The 26,936-nt window shown below is 40.6% G+C and overlaps 1 protein-coding gene across 1 annotated transcript; it reads right to left on the reverse strand.

Annotated features, from left to right (window-relative positions):
- Positions 1-19,394: 19,394 nt before the first annotated feature.
- LOC149179396 (coatomer subunit beta-1-like) lies at positions 19,395-24,197 on the reverse strand. Its single transcript, XM_089420639.1, has 4 exons — positions 21,956-24,197; positions 20,307-20,816; positions 20,060-20,145; positions 19,395-19,922 (listed from the first exon to the last, which is right to left on the reverse strand). The coding sequence occupies exons 1-4, from the start codon at positions 23,999-24,001 to the stop codon at positions 19,724-19,726; spliced, it is 2,841 nt and encodes a 946-aa protein (XP_089276765.1). The 5' UTR covers positions 24,002-24,197; the 3' UTR covers positions 19,395-19,723.
- Between the last annotated feature and the right edge of the window lie 2,739 nt (positions 24,198-26,936).

Genomic DNA, 26,936 nt, shown 5'->3' on the forward strand with positions numbered 1-26,936 from the left:
TCTGATAGCACGGGTTCCTGTGTCCCAATTAGGGTTGTGAACCAACCTCAGGGAGCAACGATTCACCTCGCAAGTCCACCATATGAGACAGCGGCCCTTTTCCAAGAATTAATCTATGACAACGCAGGAGTTTTGAAGATAAGTTTGGACAGCAAGTCCCCCCTATGTGGCAGAAGGGGTTACAGGGGTCCAACTGTGGCAACAGGTAGATTCTAGGGCATTAAGGGAAGTTGCAACATATCTCTTAAGGCCCTGTTGGATAATGACCTAATCCTGTGACAGCAAAGAAAGTCTGCTATAAGTTCTCCCTGGCAGTGAGGTGCAGTGGCGAGGGTTCTGGAGGTAGCAGAAGCCCAGAATAGCACCAACGACATCCTCAAGACAATTTCAGGCAGTCTGGAGCTGTGTAGACTTGCGCAGTAGGGGGCACAAAGTACTAAAGATAAAGGCAAGGTCTAATTAAGGCTAGGAGAACAGCAGGGTTTGGTTGATGTGATAGACATTGTTGCGCATTTCAATTGTATTGGGAGGGTTGTGGATCTAAACTACTTATTGTAGTGTAGAATTGTTTCATGGGAATGAACTGTTGAATATATGATTATTATATCTTATTGCATTTCAATATTGCCTCTGATTCTCAAATAATGTATACTGTGATGCAATTTGGAATACAAAACTTGTTATGTGCTCTTTTCTAACCTGAAGGGCAATTTAGCCCAAGAGATACTACAATGGTATCAGTCATGTATCCTGCTAAACTGTGAGCATATGAGTTCTATATGTTCCCAGAAAATAGAGAAAACGTTACAATCAGGAGGAAGAGGGTTACCCACAACTCAACCATGGAGGACAAGAACAAGAGAACCCCTTTGGCATCTTGAATGAGCTAAATAGGGGATAGTAGCAGATAATCCAAGGGCAGCAGCAAATAGCCCAGTTGTTAACACAGGGGCCACAACAGATAGCCCAAGGACAGCAACAAATGGCTCAGTTTTTTGCCCAAGTCATGGGAAATCTAAATATCACAAGTCACAATGTTGCTAAAGGACAAACGTTGGTAATAGGAATTTTGCAGCAGAACACAACAGCAATAATCCTGGCTCTTTCAATATCTTTACACGAGCTAAAACAGGGGTAGACAGTAGAAGGAACTATAGGCCTCTACAACCCCGGTTTCTAAATGGTCAAGGGGCAGCGACCAAAGGAGTAGCTGTTAAAATTGGCAACTAGGGCCAAACTCCATGTGGGTCATCTTATTTATGGCAGCTGATATTTTTCTTGGACTCCTCTCATCAAGAGGTGTAGAATTGATCTAAAGATCATCCGATTCTGATAAGTATTCATGGAGATATGAATTTATTTGTGTTATGGGACAATTCATCAAGGTCGGCCAGCAACTAAACTGCCCCCACTTGTGCTCCACGTTTTGGTATAAATACAAGTGCCTTGCAAGTCATTTGTACACACTACTCACTTGAGATTTCTTCTTCTCCACTTGTTTTGGGTTTTAGTGGAAAGAAGAATCTCTAAGGGAAAAACGCAGTCATGGAGGATGATGCCCTAAAATCTGTAGCAAAGGCTTGGGTACAGAAGTTGGACACCTACTTCCAACTTAATCCAATGTTGGAAGCAAAGGCTATCAAATTTGCCATGTTACATTTGGAAGGTGCTGACGAGGCAAACTGCACCACTTACAGTGTAAGGGGATCTCGCCAGTATGATGTCCCAATTAGACTTCACACCATTTGGGATAAGAGTCCCATCCAGAATGTTGGCCCAACTGCCATATCGTGTTTGGTGAAAATCAGATTTGCACGAAATGAGCAAGGAAAGGGAATTCAAATAAGACTCTCAATGAAATACAAGTTAGAACAGCTTATGGAAATACCTCAAGTAATAAACAAAGAGAATATTACAGCAAATTGGTAGATGGACATGAAGCTTAAAGAAAGAGTAATAGCAAGCTTTAATTAAGATGCATGAATATGGAAGTATACTAGCTATTAATTGTAAAATAGTTTGCAACTAATAACCAGCATGAAAGCATATATAAATCAGCAAACAATTCCTAGGAAGGTAGAAGTTCTCAATTAACAAAATAGTTCATTAACCTTCAACATATGAACAGCAATCACATACCACTAAACAACAACAAAGAATAGTCTTACAATGTTCAATAACATGTGAGAGAAATGTTTGTCGTGGCCCAAAAGAGCTTTTGAATATTGATGCTGAAACAGTGAAATATCCTATGTACAATCACACAATACATCCAAGAGACCCAAAAGTGGGAATGAAAAACTGTAACTTGATCTTCAAAGAAATTTACAAGCTTCCCCTTTCAAAGTGCTTCAAACCGTCCAAAACTAAAAATCCCTATTACTAGCCTACAGGGTATACTTGTACAAAGTAAGGTGACCTTTCACCTTCCATGACTTTTCAACTACCCTCATGTCTAATTTCTATTTTACTTTATTTCTAATTCTATTTTCTTTTCACATAATTACATTGAAATTCAAAATAATAAAAATAAACATCCTTTATGGCACTAATTCCAAGATAGACAAGGCTAGGGCTTGAACTTGTAATTCCTGGGTCAGGTAAACATGTCATGCCTTGTAATCAACTGTTATGGACAAGGCTTTGTTTGATATCAGCCTTTCAGAGGTGATCTTATACTCGAAAGTACTGGCTATTATTGTTTTCACATTGTTTTCACATCGAACAGTATTCAGTGGAATAGTGTAGTGAGCGTCATGTGTAACTTTGTTGGTTCCACCATGTGTCCTTCAATAGCCTCCTTTGTAGGCTTCATGTCTTTCTGAGTGATGGCCAGCTTGCGTGCATCTATCATCTCTTGAATTTCTTGTTGAATCTCCTGTTCTAGCCTTATTTCTCCATGTGCTCCAATGGGAACTATTATGTAGGATTTAATCAGAACTTGCATCATGCTATAAAGTTGATGATAAATATTCAGAGTTCTGATTACATCCGTTCTGATTACATCCTTCCCTAACTTCTCTTGGGCTTGGATAGTTAATCTGATCTCTACCTTATCCTTTTCTTTATGCATCTCATCTTTTCTTGGTAAGTTTGTCGGTGCAATCGGATGGTTTGTGCTCCACCCATACATTATGTCTAAAGCTGTTAGAGCTTCCTTCAACAACGTACCTTTTGCTTTGATTGTATTTTGAATCAGTGTTTTACGAAACGGCCGTACCGAAACGGAAACGGCCGTTTCGTTCCGTTTCAACACAAAAAAATGTGACCCGGCCTTTGACCCGGCTCGGCTGGCCGAGTCAGCTATGACTCGGCCGAGTCAGCCAATGACTCGGCCGAGTCATAGCTGACCCGGTCAACCCGGCCGGGTCCTGTCATGACTCGGCCGTTTCGTTCAAGTGCGGCTGGGGCAGCGTAATAACCAAAAATAAATGACTTTTTTGCTGATTTTTGCCAAGGATTCAGAGGGAGATGTAATGTTTTGATGATGTATGTCCATCAGATAAGGATCCTCCCATTTTCAAATGAAAGAGGTAATTTTAAGATGTAAGATCTAGCTTTGTTTCTAAGTGTCAAAGGTCTGGTAAAATTCAACAGCTATTGTAGACTACACACAGGGACATTGGGGTATATCTGTATCATACATCACATTTAGCTGCCACGCAATGCTTTTGCACTAAACAGAATATTCTTTAATGTATACCTCTGTTCTAGAGGCGAATAGTAAAGGATCAGAACCGTGTCATAATCATAGAGTTGTGAACCACTGTCAAAACAATTTCAGAAAACCAACGATTATGCCCTCAGAACAAAATGACTAAAACCTGCAAAATATATGTTGAACGAACCCAGGGAATCCCAGAACTATAAACCACAAACCCTTATACAAGTTCAATGCTGTTACAGATCAAAGGATGTCCGAATTATCTTATCTCTTTTGGAGAAAGGATGTCCGAATTACCTTAATCTTTTGACAACCTTTTGGTCCAGCAAGATATTAGAAGGTTCAAACTTCAATTTGGCATTTTCAACAATTATTTAGCCTTTTAATATGCTTCCATATTATCAACTTATTTGGGGCTTGTGACCACATAGTGGGTGCACCAACTTAAGTTGGACATATCTTTCAAACAGTAAGGAGTCTCGCAGCGTGCTATATATCCTTAGAATCGTAATGACGAGGAGAATCCAATAAAGATGGTCAAGCAATAATGAAGCGGAACATAAAGATGAGTCTTTGATCATGTATGACAGAGTCCAGAGTCCAGACTACAGTTGACTATGTATTTACTATTGCCATTGGGTACACCGTACCATTTTGATATAATGGATTGGTTCATGAGCCTACTTTGATCATATGTTGTCTTCCATGTATATTATAATGTTGTGTGTTTGAAAACTTGAATGAAAATCTTTAAAATTATGTTTAAAATTATGTTTTTTTATAAAAAAAATAAATATTTAATGTATTTTTTACAACGACCGAGTCATTGAAATCGAGCCGGTCGAGTCATTGCCGTTTCCGAGTCCGAGTCCGAGTCGATCCTCGGCCGAGTCCGAATCCGAGTCCGTTTTGTAAAACACTGTTTTGAATGGCCATAAGTGTGGAAGTTGTCTTTTGAAGTGTGGCCAATTCCTTGTACAGTAGCTTCATAATATCTTCTAATAACTTGGTTGCTTCTAGTGTTGCTCCTTGGAAATCTTTGTCATTGGAGCTTGAGGCTAACAAAGCTTGATCCTCTTAACAAAGCCTCTCATTTTCCTATTGTGCATTGCTCAAGCTCCTTTCTAATTCCTTGACCTTGTATGTCAAGTGCTCAATGTTTCTTTCAATGGCAGCAGAGTAAGCTGATCCCGCTGAAGCAATAGCTAGAGGTGACCATGGTGTTAGACACTATATTCCGCTCAATGATCACCAAGATCGATTTGTTGGTTCTCGGGCTAAATAATTACATCTTTCTTGGACAATCTTGTTGGAGTTGTGATCGAACCAGAAGCTTGCAAGATCCAAGACTTGATTTCCTTCACCAACTATGATACCCATCTCTCTGAGTGGCAGGTGGCCTCCTGTGAGTGGTACTTAAACCGGGGTCGAAGGCTCAACATCCATGTTGGGCAATATGACCTGAGTCATAAATTTTGTAATATTGTTGTAGTTACTAGTTATTATTCACCTATCTAAAATAGATTATTTGTCTTATGCAAATTATATGCAGCAAATGCCAAATACTGAATAAAACATGACTGCAACTTCACGAAAATTAAATCAGGGGGACTGAACACACAAAATAATAGACACCAATATTTTTGGACAATTGTCCCTGGAAAAACCCTAGTGTGGGGAAAATCAGTTGTGCAAATGAGTATTTTATTATTCAACAAATTTGTAATTAAAAATTATTACAACTGTTTGTCGTAAATTAGCAAACCTCTGGAAAAAAAAATTCTTCACTTCTGCTAGTCGATCTGACCTCCTGGAAGCAATTTGCCCCTCCTCTGCAACCCTGAATTGATCCACACATATGACCCTGGCATAATAATTCAGCCTCTCTGGCAACTTGCACTTCTTGGCAAAATATCTCAGCTTCTTCTGAAAATTCAACCTTCACAAGCAAACTTCGCTTCTCCTGTGCAAATCAATCACTCTGGCAAATTTTCTCTTGCTCCATCGACACAGCCTCACTGGTCCAACTCACACTTCTAGGGAAGCTCAGCCTCTACAGATAAAATCAATCTCCCTTTATCTCTAAGAATCTAGAAACTATTATGAAGAAATCTCTTTGGCAACTCGATCTTCAATCCCTACTGATCTCAACTGTTAGTGTCCTCACGCTATCACTGTGCCCTTGCTCTCAATGCAAATTTGTTTGTTCGAATGCCATCTCCAAATGCGCATTGATTTCCTCTTATAATCTCTCGTTGATCAATCAACGTCCACAATCTAACTCCAATTGATGGCTAAGATCATCTTGACTTCTAAAAATGATTTTTCTAGAAGTCACTAGAAAGAAATTGATTTGTCTCAATTAATCTCGATTAATTTACCACTTTTCTTAAGTTAGACTTAGGAAAATAACTAAACTGCTAATTAATTCTAATTAAGAAAATTTTCCTTTGAAACTTTTTTTGGGTATTGGAGATAATTAATCCACAATGTTCCTTAGCGTCAAGGAAGGTGTTCTACACAACACCCAACTTGTCTCTGAAGAAGACGAACCTCGCCTTCCCCAAGGCCTTTGTCAAAAAGTATACTACCTGCTCATTTGTAGGTATATACTGTAACTAAACAATCTTGTGTTGTACACAATCCCTGATGAAGTGGTACCTAGTGTCTATCTGCTTGGCCTGTTGTGAAACACCGGATTCTCGGATAGCCTGATGCAACTTTGATTGTCGCAGTGTATCACTATTGTCTCTACCCTCTGACCAAACACAGCTACTAGCAGCTTCCGAAGCCATATGGCCTCACACGTTGCCATGCTAGTTGCTATATACTTTGCCTCTACAAAACTCAGTGTCAATATGGTCAGAGGGTAGGATATATTTGGCCTGGTGTTGACCAAATATATGAGAGAACCAATCAACTATCTGTATAAGGTGGGGTTCACATCCTTTTCCCTAGATGCAACTATTTTCCTCAAATTTGTGATCATGGGTGTAGATACCGCTCTGCAATCCTCCATCTCAAACCTCCTCAAGATCGTGATGCAGTATTTCCCTTGCCCAAGGAAAATCTCCCCATCTATCTGCCACATCTCCATGCCTAGAAAGTAGTGCATAAGCCCCACATCCTTCATTTCGAACTACACTGCAAGGTCCCTCTTGCACTCCTCTATGAGTCCAAGTGAACCTATTAAAAACAAGTCGTCCACATACTATACAAGAATGAGAACCTCGCCCCCAACCACTTTGCTTCCACCTCACTCTTCACAAAGGCCATTCCCTGCAAGTATCTCTCAATGCGCTCATACCACACTCTAGGAGCCTACTTGAGCCTGTACAAAGCTCTCTTCAATCTACACATGTGGGTCTCACTGTTGTGTGCTACAAAGCCCTCTGGTTGTTCTATGTATACCTCCTCTTCCAACTCACCATTAAGGAACGTCATCTTGACATCCATCTGATGGATCTGCCATCCCATCTATGTTGCGAGTGAGATCACAACTTGTATAGAAGTATATCTAGCCACAGGAGAGAATGTCTCCTCATAGTCTAGTCCCTCCTTTTGAGAGAAACCCTTGGCCACAAACCTCGCATTGAATTTTTCGATGTTTCCATTTGCACATTGCTTGATCTTAAAGATCCAGCATGATCCAACAACCACGCTATATGTTGGTCTAGGCACAACCTCCCACACATCATTCTGCATGATCAAGGTATACTCCTCAACCATCGCATCCCGCCACACTTGTTTCAATGCGACCTCTTGATAGTTGAAAGGCTCGCTATCTACTAACTGACTATCCAACGCCATGTAGCCAGTGTACCTATTTGGTTGTCTTTGTTGTTTATTGCCCGTCCTAGGAGCTCCCACAAACTCCTGAGCACCCTTGAGTTTTTGTTAAACCTCACGACTCCTCCTACCAACTGTAGAGGATGGAATATCAACCTCCATGTCCTCCTGATGCATCTCCCTGATTTGTTGCATCTGTTGCTCCATACTCTACGAACTCTCAAGAACTCCTGCACCTGAGTCTATGCTCGTACTGGTAACTGTACTCATGCTCTGTTGTCCCTGATCCTACTGCTCAACTATTGGAGCTTCGGTTGGTTGCTCACTTTGATCATCTGTTGTTGGAAAATCTTTGGACCTTATGGATGCCTTGTCCTCCATGAACTTGACATCTTGTCTGACAATAATCCTCCTGGCCCCTAGAATGAATATCCGATATGCCTTTAACATCTCACTATACCCCACAAAGTACCCCCTCTCTACAGTTTGATCCAACTTGGAACATGTATCTCCTGGAATGACAATTGTAGAAAATTTAAGGTTTGTAGCCCACATCAGTTTCGGTTGTTTTTTTGCATCAAGTTTAATACCCACAACCCACATATGTTGATATATAAACTGAAAATAAATTTGAACTAAAACACTAACAAGCTACCTCTACTTTTAACTTTTCACTTTCAGCTGATAAGGAAATAAGGTAGGCACACATAAATGAGACACTTATTTTTGGTCAACTCTAACCCTGGAAAAACCCACAAGGGGAAAACCAGCTATAGGGAGGATTTTATTGCTAATTTCAGGGAATTTTTTACACAACAAAAATACACTTCAAATACTTATCTCTCCATTGAAATATGTGCTCAACATTCTAGAAGAATGTGCCACTGTCCTTGAAACCTGTGCCTCTACCAAACAACCTTTGCACTGTGCTTATGTCAAACATTTGCCTTAGGATTTGCGCCCAGATAGTCACTAAACACTGAGTCCTACTCCCTTGGAAATTGTGCCAAATCATAACAAAAATGCCTCAAACTTTATGCTGTCAAACAAACCTAATTAGCTCAATCTATGTGCCACTAACAACTCTCTTCTAGTAATTGATTTTGAGCCTCAGACTAATTGTTTCTACTTGAGATACACTCTGTTTACCCTCCTCAAAAATCGTGTTGAGAGTCTCCTAAAAATGCAAGCCTAGTCTCCTGAAACCCCAATTCTCCTAAAACTCACCCCAAAATTCGCATTGTCATTGCTACAAAACCTTGGATTTAGTGCCAATAATCTCAGCTTGGAAACTCGAGCCTGAGTAATGACTTCTTCTTGCTGTAAGTGTTTCTCTCCTTCAGCAAACCCTTGCTCTCGCAACCTCCTCCTCTTCTCTAGCTCTTCTCCTCTTCTCCAACAAAATGCACATGAAGAATGAATGAGCCCCCTTGCCTTTTTCCTCCTTTTTAGTCTCATTACGTTGAGAGAACCCTAACCCTTAAATCAAGGGTTGAGATTAGATCTTAGCTCTCATAGATCAAGGGTAGAGATTTAATCTCCCATTGACCACCTTTTTATGTCCCCCCCCCCCCCCGCATTAATGAGCTCCCTAGCCAACCACATTAATGTTATTTTTGTAACTTGTACCTTTTTCCACATAAAGTGAACTTAAAAACATAAAGTGACTTTAATAATATAAAGTACATAGTACTTTTTGTACCTCAAAGTGACTTTAAGTCACATGACTTTAACAATTCATCGAGTCACTAAAAAGGTGTTCTCATTTATTTTCCTAGGCCAAAGGAAAAAGCACTAGGAAACACATCCTTGGTATGCTTTTTCAACAACAATACGCTAAGCTGCCAAATATCTAGGAATGACTAACATCTGGACTCTTACTAGTGAATGCCTCCTCTGGTGTCATCTTGCCTAATGCTCTATGTGAAACCTTGTTCTGTATATAAACTACAGTACTGCATGCCTCTACCCATAAATAACATGGCATATCCTGCTCATATAGCATAGCCCTCGTTGCATCCAATATAGAATGATTCTTCCTCTCAGCAACCCCATTCTACTGCAGATTGTAAGGAAAGTCCACTATCTCTTGATTCCTGCCCTAGTACAAAACTCCTAGAACTCCTTTCCTGTGTACTCACGTCCATTATCAAACCAAAGAACCTTCACCTTCCTACCTATCACATTCTCCAATAGATCTTTAAACTCATGAAAGCGAATGAAGACCTCATCCTTGGTCTCAAGGAGTATATCCACTAACAAGACTTAGTCTAAGCTCCTCCCAAGTGAAATCGCTCCACAATCAATCCTCAATAAGGTGTCTTATTCATTGATAACTAAAACAAAGACATCCCACTGCTTAGTAAACCCATTCAGGGCTATTCGCACTAGCTCGTCATCATCCGCTTTATCTCCAACTATGCCAACTCGTCTCTTGACTAATCAAAGTCTGATGAGGTAACTTGCAACATCTTCACCCTTGTTCATCTAGGTGTTCCTCAGTTTTTCCCTAAGAATCAGCTTCCTATTTGTGGTAGCATTCTTGTACAAATTCATAATTGCGTCCCACATCTTCTTCGTTGTCTCTAACTTTTCGATATGTAGAACTATATGGTCCTTAACATTGTCAAGGATTATCCTCCTCACTTTGGTATCTTCCTTCATAAATGTCGTGAGTTGTGTTGGATCTACCAGTACAACAATCACACTAGTAGTATACTCTTTAAGACCATTCTCTTCTAACAGTAAAGAAATTTTGACTTTCCAGACACCAAAATTTGAGGCTCCATCAAATTTGTCATGATCTCTCAATCTTGCTAGGGCCATTTCTGAAAAACCCTTGGAAATATAGCAAAAACCCAGATAATTCTAAAGAAGTCAAATTGGGTTTTAGAAACCCTTGATTTTCTCTTCATATACCTGCATTGAGCCTCTTATGCCCTCAGATCCGCTCTGATACCATGTGAAATTTTTTATATTGTTGCAGTTACTAGTTATTATTCACCTATATGAAACAAGTATTTGTCTTTTGCAAACTATATGAGAGAAATATTGAATAAAACACTATTGCTACTTCACAAAATTAAATTACAGGAACTGAGAAAATATTGCACACACACAAAATAATAGACATCGATATTTTTGGACAAATGTCCCTAGAAAAACCTCAGTGTGGGGAAAACCAGTTTTGCATATGAGTATTTTATTATTCTTCAGCAATTCTGTAATTGAAAATTATTACAATTGTTTGTCGTAAATTAGCAAACCTCTGGAAAATTATTTTCTTCACTTTTGTTAGTCAATCTAACCTCCTAGAAGCAATTCAGCCTCTCAAAACCAATTCGGCCCTCTTTTGGAACCCTGAACTAATCCACACGTGTGGCCCTAGTCGAATAATTCAACATCTCTAGCAACTCGCACTTCTTGGTTGAATATCTCGACCTCCTCTGGAAATTCAACCTTCATAGTAAAACTCAACTTCTCCTATGCAAATCAATCACTCTAGCAAATTTTCTCTTGCTATGACAACACAGCCTCGTTGATCTAACTTGCACTGCTAGGGAAACTCGACCTCTGCAGATAAAATTGATCTCCATCTATCTCTAAGAATTTGGAAATCATTCTGAAGAAATCTCTCCGACAACTTTGATCTTCAATCACCATTGATCTCAACTGCTAGTGTCCCCGCGCTATCACTACGCCCTTGTTCTCACTGCAAATCTATTTGTTCAAATGTCATCTCTAAATGCCCATCAATTTCCTCTTATAATCTTTCGTTGATCAATCAACAACCACGAACTAACTCTAAGTAATGGCTAAAATCATCTTGACTTCTAAGAATGACTTTTCTATAAGTCACTAGAGAGAAATCGATTTGTCTCAATTAATCCTGATTAATTAACCAGTTTTGCTAAGTTAGACTTAGGAAAATAATTAAATTGGCTAATTAATTCTAATTAAGACAATTTTCCTTAGAAACTTTCTCTGAGTATTGGAGATAATTAATCCACGGTGTTCCTTAGTCTCATAGACACCATCTGAGACTAGAACACATGTCTGAGCTACATCAACTAACATGAGCTTCCTTGTCAATTTGCTCCTTTTATCTTGTTTCATCCTGAGCTTGTTTGTCAGTTATTTCTTTTGCCAGTCTTCCCTCTTCCTGTTTCTTTCTTTCTTCTTCCTGCTTTATTCTCTCTTCCTCTTGTTTCTTCCTTTCTTCTTCCTCCCTTTGAGCCTTTTCTCTTTCTTCTTTAGCCTTTTGTTCTAACTTGTCTTTCTCCTTTCTTTCTTTTTCTTCACAAGCCATTGATCTTCTTTCAATTTCTTTTGTTTTTCTTTCTTGGTTGCTTCATTTTCTCTTTCCCTCTTTTGAGTAGCCTTTTTATCTTGGCATTTTTTTCCCTTTGATCACTCCCTGGCAGTAGGTTCAACACCATTCGTCAGCTGAGGATCATTGACCTTTTTTTGCGCTTCCACAGCTTCTGCGACATTGTAGTAGTTCTTGATGTTCTCTTCATCCTCATCAGTGCTCGATGTGTATGGCCATCTACATTTTAACTAAGAGCAGTGCGTTGTTGCTATGCTTCTTGGATCATACTTGTAGAAATTGAGTTCTCCAAATTTGAAGCATTTTAGGTCAATGGCTTCGACTTCCACTTCTTAATAATTTCTTATGCAATATATGCCTGCATAGAATGGGTAGGCAAACCATGGTGCTTTCTTTGTTCGAGCCAACATGCCTCCAACTCCTATTGTTACTTGGTATGCTACTTCTTGTAGAATTCCTTTGTCTGTGACAAATAGTGGCAATTAATGTGGGGACTTGTACGCTTCGAACACCCTAATTTATGTGGCATCAGGTGGTGTGAACCAGTTGGCCACACCCTGTAATGTTGCCTTGGCATAGTCAAACACACAAGGCATTTCACTATCAAAGAGAATGTGAAACAATGGCGAGATGAATCCTTCTACTATTCTTGTGTAAGATGATCTGTAATGATTCTCCCATAAATCCTTGCAATAGATATGAATCGACTGAATCTTTGGAGAGAGTCCATCTCCATCCCAACATCTAGAATTCATATCTAGACCATACGCAATCGAGAAGGTACGAGGCCATGTAAAATTCTGGTTGTTTTCCTACTAGCGAAGTTTGGGTTTCTCTTACTCTTGTTTGAATAGAAGCCTCCAGGATCTCTGCCCAATTAAATATGCTTCCTTCTTGGGCGCACGTGTACATTAATGGCACCCAGTTCTCTTCAAACGTCTCTGTGTTTGGTCTGCCATATCGTTGGGAACGTATAGCCACAATAAGTTGATATGCTCTTCTTCGCAGCTTAGTTTTGTAGACCATCAGTGTTAGTCCGAAACTTGTTAGGGTCTTGCCACCAAGTCTTTAGGATAAGTTTGTTTCTTAGGCCAACGTTGTTATACCATTAAGTCGTAAGCACCACTTGATATCTGGACAACTTATAATACTCAGCGATACAGGGGCCATGCGAATGTCGTTATACCTTCGCCACAGTTGTTTTGAATGGTCATATCGCTAACCTCAATGCACTTTATGATCCATTCTATAGTCTCCCCATAAGGGAAGACTAGCGGATGTGATGTGACTTTATGCAACCAAGATTGTCTGACATTCTGATATACTTCACCATCTTCCTCTTCATCAAGAATTTCCTTCGGAGCAAACAGTTGGTATATTTTTTTACCATGTGATCAACATAGATTTATCAATAAAACAAGTTGTATCTATATATGTTAGGACTAAGGCAATAGAGCTTCGCTCTGATCCTTCTTTTGCTATCTCTTTTCCCAGTCTCTTCTTTGGTGGTGCCATCTCTCCTGATGATGATGAAATTCTGAGACACTACAAGTCCACTTTCCTAACATTTCAAATATATTCATCATGATAAGATGTTAGAAACAAAGAGAGAACTCAGTGGGCAATGCAAGGGAGCAGTGTTGTTTGTGACAGGGTAATGCGTTGTTGCGCGAGGAAGGTTTGTAGACTACAAATGAGTAGTGCACCACTATATAGGACATATGTGACAAAATACTACTGCATCGCAGTGGGTGAGTATAGATAGTGAGGACGGCTTGCGTCATTGTGTCAGGAAGATAGATGGACTAAACATCGAGAATGTGCAGCAAAAAGGGGCAAAGATGCATTATGAAATGGCGCAACGCAAGATTGCAGCGTGGCTCGCATAGGTAGGTTGCGTCATTGCGCAAAGGAGGACAGGAAAATTAAAGGCAAGGTCTACATCATTGCGCGGGAAGGGAATACAAGCTACAGAGAGGCATTGCGTTGTTGCACATGATCTAAACATTGGCTACAAACAAGGCTTATGTCGTTGTGCACGATCAGAATGTGGATTATAGGCAAGGCTTTCATCGTTGGGCACGGTCAAAATCCATATTGTGAGGCTGGCTTGCGCTACACCGAAGGGAAGCAAGGAATCTAAAAAAAACTAAGTGTTAGGGTGTTTATGCAAGTTTAGGGAGACAAAATGCATAATAAAGGAAGTGATTGTGCATGTGTGCATACATGTATATAAGGAATGGGGAGAGTTAGGGAAAATCAATGGATGTAGACAAAGAAAGATAACACATGAAACAACCAACAAAGAAATAATTGCTGGTAAGAGATGTGCACAACTTACCTGGCTAGCACGTGTCGCGAAGACTTTGGGATCAGGTGGCACAACGCACCTCAAGAAGGCAAGATAGTGTTGGCACAATGCAACGCACAAAGCAAAAGAGGCAACTATGCGATAAAACGAATCATGAAAATGAACTGGGTGGAAGGATACATATAGGATCTCGCATGTGTGAGGGGCATTAATGTTCCATTAATGCCTCGTCGCAAGGAGAGATGCAACAAGGATTCAGGCGGTGCATTATACTAATGTGTTGTGTTGTTCTATGATAGTGCGTTGTGATTGTGCACTGCGCCTTATAGCTTCAGGTTAAAATTCTCTTGACCTTGATGACTTAGGATATGGAATAGAGAATGATGAGTTTAGCCCTATCAATGTTTATATAAGTTGAATGAAGGGGGACTCAAAATGTTGGCTCTTGTCGAAAAATTTTGGGGTTGTTGTAGCTGCTACAACAAAAGGGGAAGTGCATAAATGGTGGTACTATGTATTGGTCACTTTGGAACATTCTAGCATCACCTCTTGCGAGGACTTCACTCAAAGATGGATAGATCGTTTCATGGGGTTGTTGTAGCTGCTACAATAGAAGGGGAAGTGCATAAATGGTGGTACTATGTATTGGTCACTATGGAACATTCTAGCATCACCTCTTGCGAAGACTTCACTCAAAGATGGATAGATCGTTTCAACTGGAAGGATCCTGATATACACTTCAAAGAGCTAGCATAGCTCAAGCAGACTTGGAAACCATTCCAACAATTAGCAGTCATGTTGATAGACATATCAGGGCAAAGGTTGCTCATGCTCTTCATAGAACGTTTAGCCACACCACTGCATGGTTGGGTTAAGGCTTTCAAACCTGCCACATTGCATAATGCCATCGCCAAGACACGAGATATGGGAGATGTAGCACCAAAGATGAAATTTTCAATCCAAACCACTAATCCCTCCAAAGGACAAAGATAAGAAGCCATTTCAAAAAGATGGGACCAGGAAGGACGAATTGCATGAGGAGACTCGAAACGAGTTGAGGAGGAAGAAACTTTGTTTCACTTGAAAGGAACCAAGGGAACCTAGTCATAGATGTTTGGGAAAGGGAAAGATTCACTATATTTAAGTGGTGTTTGATAGTGACGATGAAGAAGATACAACGCCAGCACTAAGCAAGGAGCCTAACAGTCCCGAAAGAACAACCCCTTAAGGAGGCTAAAGGAGACGATGATACAACGCCAGCACTAACAATCCCGAAAGAACAACCCTTTAAGGACGCTAAAGGAGACGAGAAACCACATACAAGAATCAAAGGTGTTAATGTCGTCTCTCTCTTTAGAGTCCCTAAATATTACACCTTCAAGATCGGGGTGTCACACAGGGGCAACAAATCACAGCTTTGATCAATGGTGGAGCTACACATGATTTCATCGATGCAGTTGTGGTGGCAAGAAGGGTATTCCCACAAAAGAATTGGAAGGATTCAACATGAGGGCAGTTGATGGGTATAACATGACATGCATGTAGGTGATCCCACATTTGAGAGTGGCACTGGGTAATTCCACATTCACACATGATTTTTATGTAAAATAACTCGCATATACCAACGTTGTGTTAGGAGTATTGTGGTTGTACTCGATAGGAAAACTCTCAATGAACTACCAAGTGATGGAAATGGAACTTCGAGCCACGAATGACAAGAAGGTAATGATGAGGTATGTCCAATGGTGGTCCTCAAACTATAATAGTTAAGCAAATGGAGGCAGTATATAAGCATGGAGATGTATCTTGCATAGCAAAATACTTAATCACAAATCAAGAATCAATAGGTAGTAGCCAACAATATTTTGGTACTAAGAGTAAGAAAAATGTTGAGGCTGATCCACTTTCCAAGAGACTAACTACATGCTCACTCAAGAATATCACCAAAGATTGGAAAGCCCACCTCCTAGTAGAATATTCCAAAAAAAATTGTTTGTGAATTAATGGACAACCTCATCCAAGATGACAAGTACAGGATAGAGGATGAGGTCATTTTCTGTAAGGATAGTATATATTTGATACCTGATTCTACACTCAAGAAGGAAATCTTGAACGTCGTGCATGACCCACAACTAGCAAGACGCCAAGGACTCTTCAAGACATACAGACAAATCAGAGAAAAGTTTCCTTGGGGGGTCTCAAGGGTCATGTGTTGAGGGCTGAGGCACACAAAGGGATGCATAATATGTCAACTAGATAGTGTAGACTTGCAGTAATAGGAAGCACAAAGTATTAAAGATAGAGGCAAGATCAAATTAGGGCTAGGAGAACAGTAGGGTTTGGTTGAAGTGATAACCATTGTTGTGCATTCCAATTGTATTGGGAGGATTGTGGATCTAAAATACTTATTATATTGTTGAATTGGTTTCATGGGAATGACTTGTTGAATACATGATTATTCTATCTTATTGCATTTCAATATTGCCTCTGATTTTCAAATAAAGTATGTTGTGATGCTATTTGGAATACAAAACTTGTTATGTGCTCTTTTCTAACCCTAAGGGTGATTTTACCCTAAGGGATACTACACGTGGTTGATACCTAAGTTTCTCAATAGATGGAAGTATGTTCATAGGATGGCCAATTGTTCAATCTTTACAATCACATTGATATTAAGCCCTCGAGTACAACAAGTTTCCAATCAATATGAGGTAGCAATGGTACAATTGGTTACCAGTTGGTATGTTATCGATATAACAATTCTATAGGTGGATGGAAGAGCATAAAAAAAATTTTGGTTCTGGGATGGAAGCAAGTTGCATTGTTCTCACTTGAGAAGCTAAGGCTAATTGCATGCTGAATTTTAAGTGGAATGATGAAATTGTAGCAATTGTAGCATGAAGGATGAAGATGTTGGCTTGGCGGCAAATGTTTCTTTTAAGTTTGGTCCAAGGAAAGTAGGTGACAATGCTTGTGGAAGTGTTGTGGCAACATTGGAAAACAAACAATGACGGACAATCAAGGTAAAATTGTGTGGGTTGTGAGGAGTATGTGAAAAATTAAGCCCTGCAGTGATCGATTTATTTCTCCTAATTTATAATAATAAGTTATTCACCAATGTTTCAGTAAATATCAAAATAAATTCAGTTGCAGACTTCACAAACTATGAACTAAGAAAAGCAAGAGACACACCAACACATGAACAATCACATTGACACACTTGTTTTTGGACAATAGTCCCAGGAAAAACCCAATGCGCGAAAACCGGTGCAGCAAATCTTAGGATTTCTATTATTGGCAATAAATTTCTGAATACAATATGGATGCCCCAAAGAAATGGCAATCCACTCAAACAAGATAACTAATAGAAAAATAGTGAGAATTTTCTCACACTTAATCTAGAGATTTTGCACTGACCCTAGCTCCTGGATGACCCACTGCGCAGTCTCTACGTGGCTTCTACATGGAGACTCCCTCTAACTGCGTCACCCTTGTTGTTGTTGCGTCTATTGCTGGGAATTTGAGATTTCATCTATCAATCACCCACAGTGATTTCTGACACTGGTCTTTGCTCTCCCCCAGCAGTTCTGCGTCAACCTCCTCTAGTTGTTGCGTTGTCCCTCCTTGGCACTGCACTGCCTCTCTGATCCTTCATTGTCTTCTCTGAAGTACGTTCACTGGAACTGGAAATCACTTCCTTCCAGTACTGCCTCTAATCCTCACTACTTGATCACTTGTTCGAATTCCTTAGCCAACCTTGCCCTAGGAATATCAAACTGACTGATCAACTCTCCGTGTGTTTCTGAATGAACCCCAAGCCTCTGAACCCCAAGCCTCCTTCTTATACTTTTCTCGTTGAGACTTCAACGGTCGAGATTAAGTCTCTAGTCAACATCTAAGATTAAAACTTGACTTGATCCGCTTTCTAGAACATTCTCACCCATATTTTGATTAATACCCATTAATATTTTAATTTTCCTAAGTTTAGACTTAGGAACCCCATTAAAAATATTAACTATTTTAATAAAATACAATCCGAGTGGAATTTCACCAAACGATTTTTGGGTTCTTTGCAACTCATGTGCCTTAGCCTTTCCACCAATTTTTATGGCTAAAACACATCTGATGCTACCAAAAACTAACAGAATAAACACAAATTTGACCATTTTGTAATATGAATCACACTTGGTAGTCGAAGCAAGTCTATGATATCATGTTTTGATTCGATCTATTGGTCCTTGAAACATTTGTACTTAGTATCTCCATGAGATGGAGTACATATGTACCTACATCTATGTAACATGTAACGATCATATCGTTGTAAGACATAGATAGGCATCCCTACCCCTTTATCATGTGTCCCTAATGACTTCAATAACTTGTCTAGTTTAGTGCAATAACCTCTACTAGGGAGTTCTTTAACACTTGGAGTGGACCATATTCGTTGTTGCCTCTAGGAGGTGAAGTTTTACATTTAGGGGGAGTTCATAAAGAAGTTGAATGAACCAGGTACACAAAGGGATACCATATTAGACCAGCAATTACAGCGGTCGGTTTCCCATGTATGTCAGTGAATGGCTGTTCCTTTATATGGACGTCAACAATATGGTGATGTCTGCATGATCGAGGTAAAAGATGAAAGTGCCAGGATGGACCAGACATAGACCTTGTTGATTAGGAGGTTCTTCAATGCACAGTTGCAGAGGAGAACATATTAACGAAAACCTTAGCTCATGGCGACTAAGACAAGTAGTCATTAAGGGGCAGTGTTGGAATGTGTAACTCATACTTGTCTTAGGTGTTATCATATATGTGGATAGTTGGGATTATTGGTCATTATTAGGTAGAGTTCATATCTACATAGAGAGTCTGTTCCTAGTCCTTAGGAAGTTGTTTGCACTACATGAATGTGAGAAATTACCTCCAACTGGTTAGCTTCCTAGATTGATGTGTGGTTGAAATGTTTACTCAATTGATAGATTGTTTGATCAAGATAGTTTGTCTATCTTGAAACACCATTATTATATTTATATGTGGACTATTACATTGAGCTAATAGAGCGCTCAACACATTTGTGTGTAATAAAATGTCTACTCTCTGGGTTTTCTAATAGAAATATGGAATAATAATTTAGCCAGCAATGACAATATGGTTTTAAGGATTGCCCTCTCAAATATTTTGAATAGGAAGATCTGTATCAAGCATGAAAGATGCAACTAATAGAGTTATAATTTTACCATTTATCAACACAGATCTCATAGACATGTTCAGGCTTCGCTAATTACAGTAGACAAATATAATGAGTTGAAAATCCATACTTCTTATTCCAAGTTCCAACCAAGCAAAATTTCCTTCTTTAGTATCTCATGGTTACAATAAATATTACCAAAAGGGCAACAAACGGGCCTCAACACTGCTTAACCCACTCGATGGGAGAGCAACTCAATTTTAATAAAGAATAACACAACAAAAAGATCTGTAAGCTACTTACAATTCAAAAATAACCCCTAAATGGCATTTATCAAAAATAATCAGCGGGCTAAGAGAAGACAATAGACACAAGTGTCCCAACAATCAATGTACCATCACACAGGCAAAGTACGCAGGAAAGCATATATTTCAAATAGGCTTAACCCTTTTGTTTGAGTGTGATTTTATCACCCAAACTCAAGGCAATGCCCTGGGTTTTGCTTCTTATCCGGATATAACCACTCAGCTTGCCATCAGGTTGTTTCTCAACACTAACATTTACCAGTGCATCTTCACCAAAGACGCTCTTGGCATACAGGTTTGCAGCTAGAAATCCACAATCTCCATCCAATGCAGACCTAAGTTCAAAATTCAAACAACACTCAACATCAATCACCTCTGTGGATGCCATAGATAATTCGAGTCAATAAACATTCACTGATGTTAAGGCGTCCCATAGGAACATAAAATTAACTATGAAATTTGAAATACTTACGGAGGTGCAAGGCACTTCATGTTAGTTGAGCTCACAATATGGGTTAGGAACTCTTTTTCGTCCTGAATTGTTGTATTAACAGCCACCTGTCCAGATGAAAACAGCTCATGATCAGAATGCATTGGGGTAATAATAAACAGTGATTAGATTAAATCTATAATTGGCAATAATAGAAACTTAGTACGATGTTATTGTTAAGAGCAGCTACATATATCACTATGCCCTACCAAGAAAGGTTTGGATTTACCTTGTTTTCCCATTCAAACTCAGCCCACATGTTCCTAAAAGCAACATCAGGACAAGTTGCTGGAGAGATGTAATCCATAATATCTATGTGTATATCATTCAGAACAACTACATTGCGATCCAGCACACTAGTCGTCTCATAAACAATGTTACCAAAGATCACACCAGTTTCGGTTGAAGAAACCTTTATATTAGCTTTTATCTGCTTGGTCGATTCTGGTGCTAGAGTATAATTTTGTGGGCGTTCTACCAGTTTAAGATCGCCCATGGTAGCCAATTCCAAGCAAAGATTCTGCAGTGTATCCTTTGTACGGTTTATTACTGTCACATCAAGGACGATATCATATTGATGAACTGTAACATATGCTTCTGCATATACCGGATCACTGAAGCCCGTAAGTTGTAGAATCCGATTCAATTTATTCATACTGCTCCCATCCTTCACAAATTCTCCAGTAGCACGCTTCAAATCATCTTCCACCTCATCTTCTAATTCCAGCTGACTCATACCCTATCAACAAACAAAATATCAGCTGTCCACAAGTTGCACATGCTTCATGTTTGTTAATCAGCAAAGAATATATTATACTTCCAGTTAGAACAGCAAATCAAGGCATCTTATATGGATGCAGAGAGCTAAATTGCTACACCATGATAGTTGTCTGTGGGCAAGCACATGCATAGACATGTTATGAGAGAATGACACATAATGCCAAAACTGCATTATACACCACAGCATAGATCCATCTGACCTCCAGATCTTTTAAGCACCTGGAGGAATCAAAAAGAAATAGGGATGCAAAACTCTGAGTGCTTAATAGATCCTAAGTTAAGATGAACAGATATTACTCATCTCAGAGCTGTTAGTTTTTCAATTTTATCAAAAATTATATTGGGCTGACTTATGCTACATGTCATGTCAACATTAGGCACAGACATTACACTAACACGTCTCCCACATATAGGGCTGTAGAATATAGCGAGAAAAGACACTTCACTTCTCTCAGTGCAACAACATCAAATCAGAAGTAAAGGAAGCAAAACCAGGCCAGAACAAACGAAAACTAAAGTGAAAGCCAAATATAATGGTGATTAATAGATCCAAGTTTGAATGGATAGACATTACACATCTCAGAGCTGTTAATTTTTAAATTTTTTCAAAAATTATATTAGGCTGATTTATGCCACATGTCATGTCAGTGTTAGGACAGGCATTATACACTTCCCTTCCCTCATATGAGGCAGTAGAATGCACTGAAAGAATGCACTTTGCAACAACATCAAACCAGAATTAAAGGAAGTGGAGCCAAAGACTGACAAACAAAAAGTAAAGTAAAGCCAATCAAGGGTGGCGTGCTGGGGTCAGTGAAAGCAGGTCACTAATATAGTGACCATCAGGGTTGAAGTCCTGCCAAGTGACATGTTTGTACTTCTGCTTACACCTGTGGATGTGCAAGCAACAGCGGTTGGGATACGGGATAGAAGTCCTGGGCGACTTTTGGGATACTCAATTAGCTGAAGAGCGACCAAATTGAATTGTAATAATGGGTTCCAGTAATGCTAAATCTGGGGGCATTAACTTCATCATGGATAAAAGGAACGTCAGTTCTAAATAAAGGAAGTAGAGCCAATATCTACAGCACAACCTACCTTTCTGCTTTTTAACAGGCGGAAATCAATCAAGTCATCAGGCTGTGCGTGCAAGACTTGAGCTTTGGCTTTGCTCTCTTCTATTTCTCGGATCTGCTTGTCAGCAAGCATATTCATAAAGCTCTCCCGACAAGACTGCAACCATACTTTCTTGAAGAAATCATCAGGGCAGGTTAGAATGCGTATGCAGAGACTAATCCGATCATAGGAGTCATCGTCAATTGGATGCGGAAGAACGGAAGATTGACCAAGGCGCAGCGTAGAGACCATTATCAACAGTGCTTCAGCAGCTGCCTTATTCACTGCCACTCCAGAAGGTTGCACCTCTTCCAAACGAAGAATCAACTTAGTCAAAGTACAGGCAATGACAGCACCAAGAAAGAAATCTCCTGTTAAAAGGATTGATCTCAGATTTCCGGTAGCCGTAGCAGATCCAGGAATCATCGCAGCAGTCGCAACGGCAATTTCTGAGGCAGCGCTCTGTGTAGCATAAGTTCCATCGGCAAGAATAGCAGGTCTCCTCGAAGAGACGGTAACGGCGTTTACTGGTTGAGATTTATTAGTCGCCAAACCCTCGGCATCCTCGGCCACTGTGTAAAATGGCAATTCCCCGAGGCATTGATTAATGGTCGATATACCATTTTCTACTTCGGACAGAGAGAGACAGTACTCTCCAATGATCCAAAGCGCACATGAACAGACACGAGAAGATCGGATCTGATAAAAAGTATCCAAAAGCCTTGCAATTATGGAAACCCTCAGCTTAGGGTTAGTCTCGATGATCTCACGCACGAAGAGAACAACATCCATAGCAGACGCAATATTGCTGTCCCCTAAAAATTCCATCAGCAGATGAACAACAGTGCTTGCAACTTCCGGGAACTTAACGGCACACGAATGGATCGCCTGCACTAGCATTTGCCTGTATTCTCCATCCTTCTCCGATTCCCCACTCTGGGTTTTCATGACCTCTTTCTTCAGCGTCATGACAACCTCATCGATATTCCTGGGAGTGATCAATTCCAAGGCTATATCCAACGTTTTCCTCCGTATATCCAGATTCGGACTCGAAAGCGCCCGCAGCACATCCATGATCATATCCACCATAACATCCCTGTGCGATACCTTAAGCTCGTGTAACCGATCCAGCACAATTAGCTTCACATTGTTGTCACTCTGCGACAACAACAGCTGGCAATAGGTATTCCCCGCAGCCCGGATTGCCGTCGGGGCCGAAGAAAGACTCACCAGAGTTGCCGCGCACTCGTACATGACCGCGGTCGAAGACGAATTCAGCAACGAAATGATGATTTTGATGTATTTCCCCTTCTCCGCAGGATTCGACCTGCAGACCTTCCGGATCAACTCGAGAACAACCATCTGCAACAAATCACCCCATTTCGGCACGGCCTCCAGGTTCTGAATAAGGTAACCGATCGCACGCTCCTGAGCGCAATTGAACAACATCAAGAACGCATTTCGCTTTGCAGACAAATCCTGCTCTGTCGCCAGGGCCTTTTCTATCATCTCTGGCGCATCGACAAGCAGCTGTTCTCCCTGCGGCAACTTGTATATAGCCATTACCGCCAAAATAGCATTCCGCCTAATGTAGGGATGGCGATGCTCTAGATTAGCCAAAACAGAGGGTATCAAGGGCTCAATCAGCTCGCTCTCATTTAACCTAGACAGAAACCTGAGGGTAACCCCCCTGATGTATTCATTGGGATGCTGCAAATTATTTCGGAGGTTTTGGCAAATGAGGATCATTTCAGGCAGGATCTTGCCCTTGGAATCAGTTTTCTCAACGATCTCCAAATACAGGAGGAGCAATTTCTGTATCGTATGGTCTTCTGAGGGAAGAACATATCTGACTATGGTGATGAAGAGCTGCGGGAGAGTGTCTCCGTTCAAGAGGAGCATTATGGCCTTCTTTAGAGCCTCGATCTTGCGCTCGACGTCATTGCCTTCCAGGGATTCTTTGATCTCGTTCGCCATGGCCGGGTTCCCCTTGTCGAAGTGGATCAGCAGACTGCATGATTTCTCCATTTTGTTTGGCTGTGAGGTTTCGGGGGTTTCAGCGGCGGCAGATCTGAAGCTCGGTAGCTTAAAGCCTGTGTTCGATGGAAATGCGGAGAGCAAATAACAGAGCTCTCCCAAAGGACAGCCCTGGAATTTTGTTTTGGAAGGGACCAGATCTGAGACTTGTACCCCTGTGATTTCGGATGATTTTTTATTTTATTTCATTTTGCGGTTTTATTTCCAAGGTGCGTTGAAAGATGGATGCAGATTAATTTAATAGTTATAATTTATGATTATAAAAAATAAATCTGAAAAAAAATTGTTGTTGTCCTAAGTTCATATTAATTTGCAGATCTGGTGGGAGGATCTTAATTTAATAGTTATAATTTTATAATTTTATGATTATAAAAAATAAATCGGAAAAATTTTGTTGTTGTCCTAAGTTCATATTAATTTATATGTTTATTATATTATTAATAATGAATATTAAATGTTATTATAATTTTTAATGCAATTAAAAAAACAACGATTTTTTAAAGTTTTTTTGGTGGGGTTTTTTAGTTTAATTTCTCTAAAATTTCACCGGAATTTATTGAAATCACAAGTTTGATGGATAACTCTTACACAATCCAAGGATTTTCAAAGTGCTTAATCCATATATACAGTCAAAAAATCAATTTAAACAACATTATAACATCGACAATTATATTGGGAAGATTCATTTGTGGCAACAAACCTATGTGTTTCTGAGCTCTGCAACCTACGAGTCTCGGCCTGCAGCGAGATCCGCTCTTCGCGGGCTCTGAAATCCGCGGTCGTGCCCGCTTCCTGCTCAACTGACACCTGCGGGTGTGCCCGCAGAGGGCTTGTCTCCTTCCTGCGGTCGTCCCAGACTTGAGGCTAGGGTTGGGCTCCTGCTGCGTGGCTACCCCTGCGGCGGCTGGCCTCAGGCCCGATCCTATGGAGATGCAGGGCCATTCCAAGGATCTGCCTTCGGCTCCTGCCTTTGACGCTTTCAACCAACTCCTGGCCGATCTGCCTCCGAGGAAAAGAAGTGAAGCTTCAAAATTCGTTAAGAAGCTTGATGAGATTCCTGAGATCTCGTTGCCTCCAGAGACACCCATTCAAGTAGCGTTATCACTGGCTGAGCGTGGCCTCATCGGCCAATTCACGGGACTTTGGCCCTCTCCGAAAACCACTGAGCAATGGGTTAACAGGAACTGGGCTCCCCTGATCAAGCAAAGTGTTACCTCTTACTTTCTTGGGCGAGGATATTTCCTCTTCAAATTCACCTCCAAGGAAGACAAAGATCTGATATTCCAAAATGGGCCGTATTTCATGGGTCCTCAGGGCCTCTATTTGAACAAATGGACTCCGGACTTTGATCCGGCAGTAGATGTTCCCAAGGCTGTCCCGGTGTGGGTTCGTCTTCCAAATCTTCCAGTTCACTGCTGGAACTGGGATTCCCTGAAGCACATTGGCAACTCTCTCGGGAAATTCATAGATTGGCAAATAACAAGGATCAGTATGACTGTGCTAGGATTTGCGTAGAAGTAGATCTGGAGGTGGGTCTCCCAGAGGCAATCAAAATTAAAGTCGGCAGTTGGTCTCATGTGCAGATCTTAGATTATGAGCAATTGCCATTCAAATGCAGGAAATGTCATGTTCATGGACACTTTGCTAGAAACTGCCCGTCCAACGTAGAGCCAGAGAAAGGGAACGAAGAGGGCTGGAATCAAGTCAAGCGTGCAAAAATCCACCACAAAGGGCAGAAACCGGGAGGACCCACTGGAAAAGGCTCTCTCCAGGCTAATGTTCAATGTCCCCCTCCCAAAAATGCGCAAGAAAACAAATTTGATCCATTAAGCCAGCAAACAAAAGACACTCAAGAGACCGAGACCCAAAAACAAGCTTCTCCAAGCAAAGGTACTCCCTCAGCCTCCATCAAAGGAGCTGAAGATCCTAAAGGTATGACTTCAAAAGCTGAGGAAGAAGAGCAGGAATTGAACGAGTCAAAGGAGGAAGGAGAAATAGGAGAGTCCCAGGCCTCGGTAAGAAGATCTACAAGAGGACGTAAAACTGACAGGGAAAAAAGAGAGCTGGAGACCTATAAAGATAAGCTACAAGGCAGCCAGCCAACTTTGGAAAAACTTCTAGCCTCAAAGCCTAAGATGTCGAAAAATCAGCCCCAAGGCTCCAAGGGAGCCCACCAGAAACATAAATAATGAAGGTCATCTCCTGGAATTGTAGAGGTATGGGGAGCAAAGTCAAGGAAGAAGCCATGAGAAGCTTAATAAGATCTGAAACCCCAGACATACTTCTCGTCCAGGAGACCAAGCTGGAAGACATTGTCTTCCTACAAGCAAGCAAGAAAATTTGGTCTAAAAGTGAAGCAAGAGCAATCTCTGCCCGGGGAGCCTCGGGAGGGATTGGTACTCTATGGAATGCCGGCAAATTTACAGTCATACTCGAGGCAAGCAATACCCACTGGTTGCTGCTGAAAATGCAGAATCTAGAAACTAAGGAAAACTTTTGCCTCTTCAATGTATATTCTCCAGTCAACATTGGGGAAAAAAAGGATTGTTGGGATTCTATAAGGCATCAAGCAGACATGATAGATCTGGAAAACATAATCATTGCTGGAGACCTCAATCTCACTCTACATTCGTCTGAAAAAAGGGGAGGCAGCGCAGTCCGAGATCCGACAAGAGAATGGGTGGAAGATCTAATGCAGGATTGGGACTTGCTGGACATCAAACCATCTTCCGGTAAGTTCTCTTGGTCCAACAAAAGAGTAGGCCCTGGTCACATTGCTGCCAGATTAGACAGATTTCTCATTCAAAGTTCCTATCTGTTACTAGGTTTAGAACCCAGAATGCACATCCTTGCTAGCAGTGTCTCGGATCACAAGCCCTTAAAATTAGATCTCCTTGCCCACCTAGATCTGGGCCCTATACCCTTT

This window comes from Pinus tabuliformis, chromosome 4_1 (assembly GCF_031772625.1).
Source record: "Pinus tabuliformis cultivar Carrire ecotype Pingquan chromosome 4_1, CPIR1, whole genome shotgun sequence".
In the NCBI taxonomy this organism is placed as follows: Eukaryota; Viridiplantae; Streptophyta; class Pinopsida; order Pinales; family Pinaceae; genus Pinus; species Pinus tabuliformis.

Excerpts from the sequence above, each read along its gene's own strand:
- LOC149179396 (XM_089420639.1), bottom strand. The coding sequence starts at position 24,001 with ATGGAGAAATCATGCAGTCTGCTGATCCACTTCGACAAGGGGAACCCG. Across the intron at positions 20,817-21,955 it reads GCCTGTTAAAAAGCAGAAAG|GGTATGAGTCAGCTGGAATT; the intron begins GTAGGTTGTGCT and ends GTTTGTTGATAG. Across the intron at positions 20,146-20,306 it reads AGTTTGAATGGGAAAACAAG|GTGGCTGTTAATACAACAAT; the intron begins GTAAATCCAAAC and ends TCATCTGGACAG.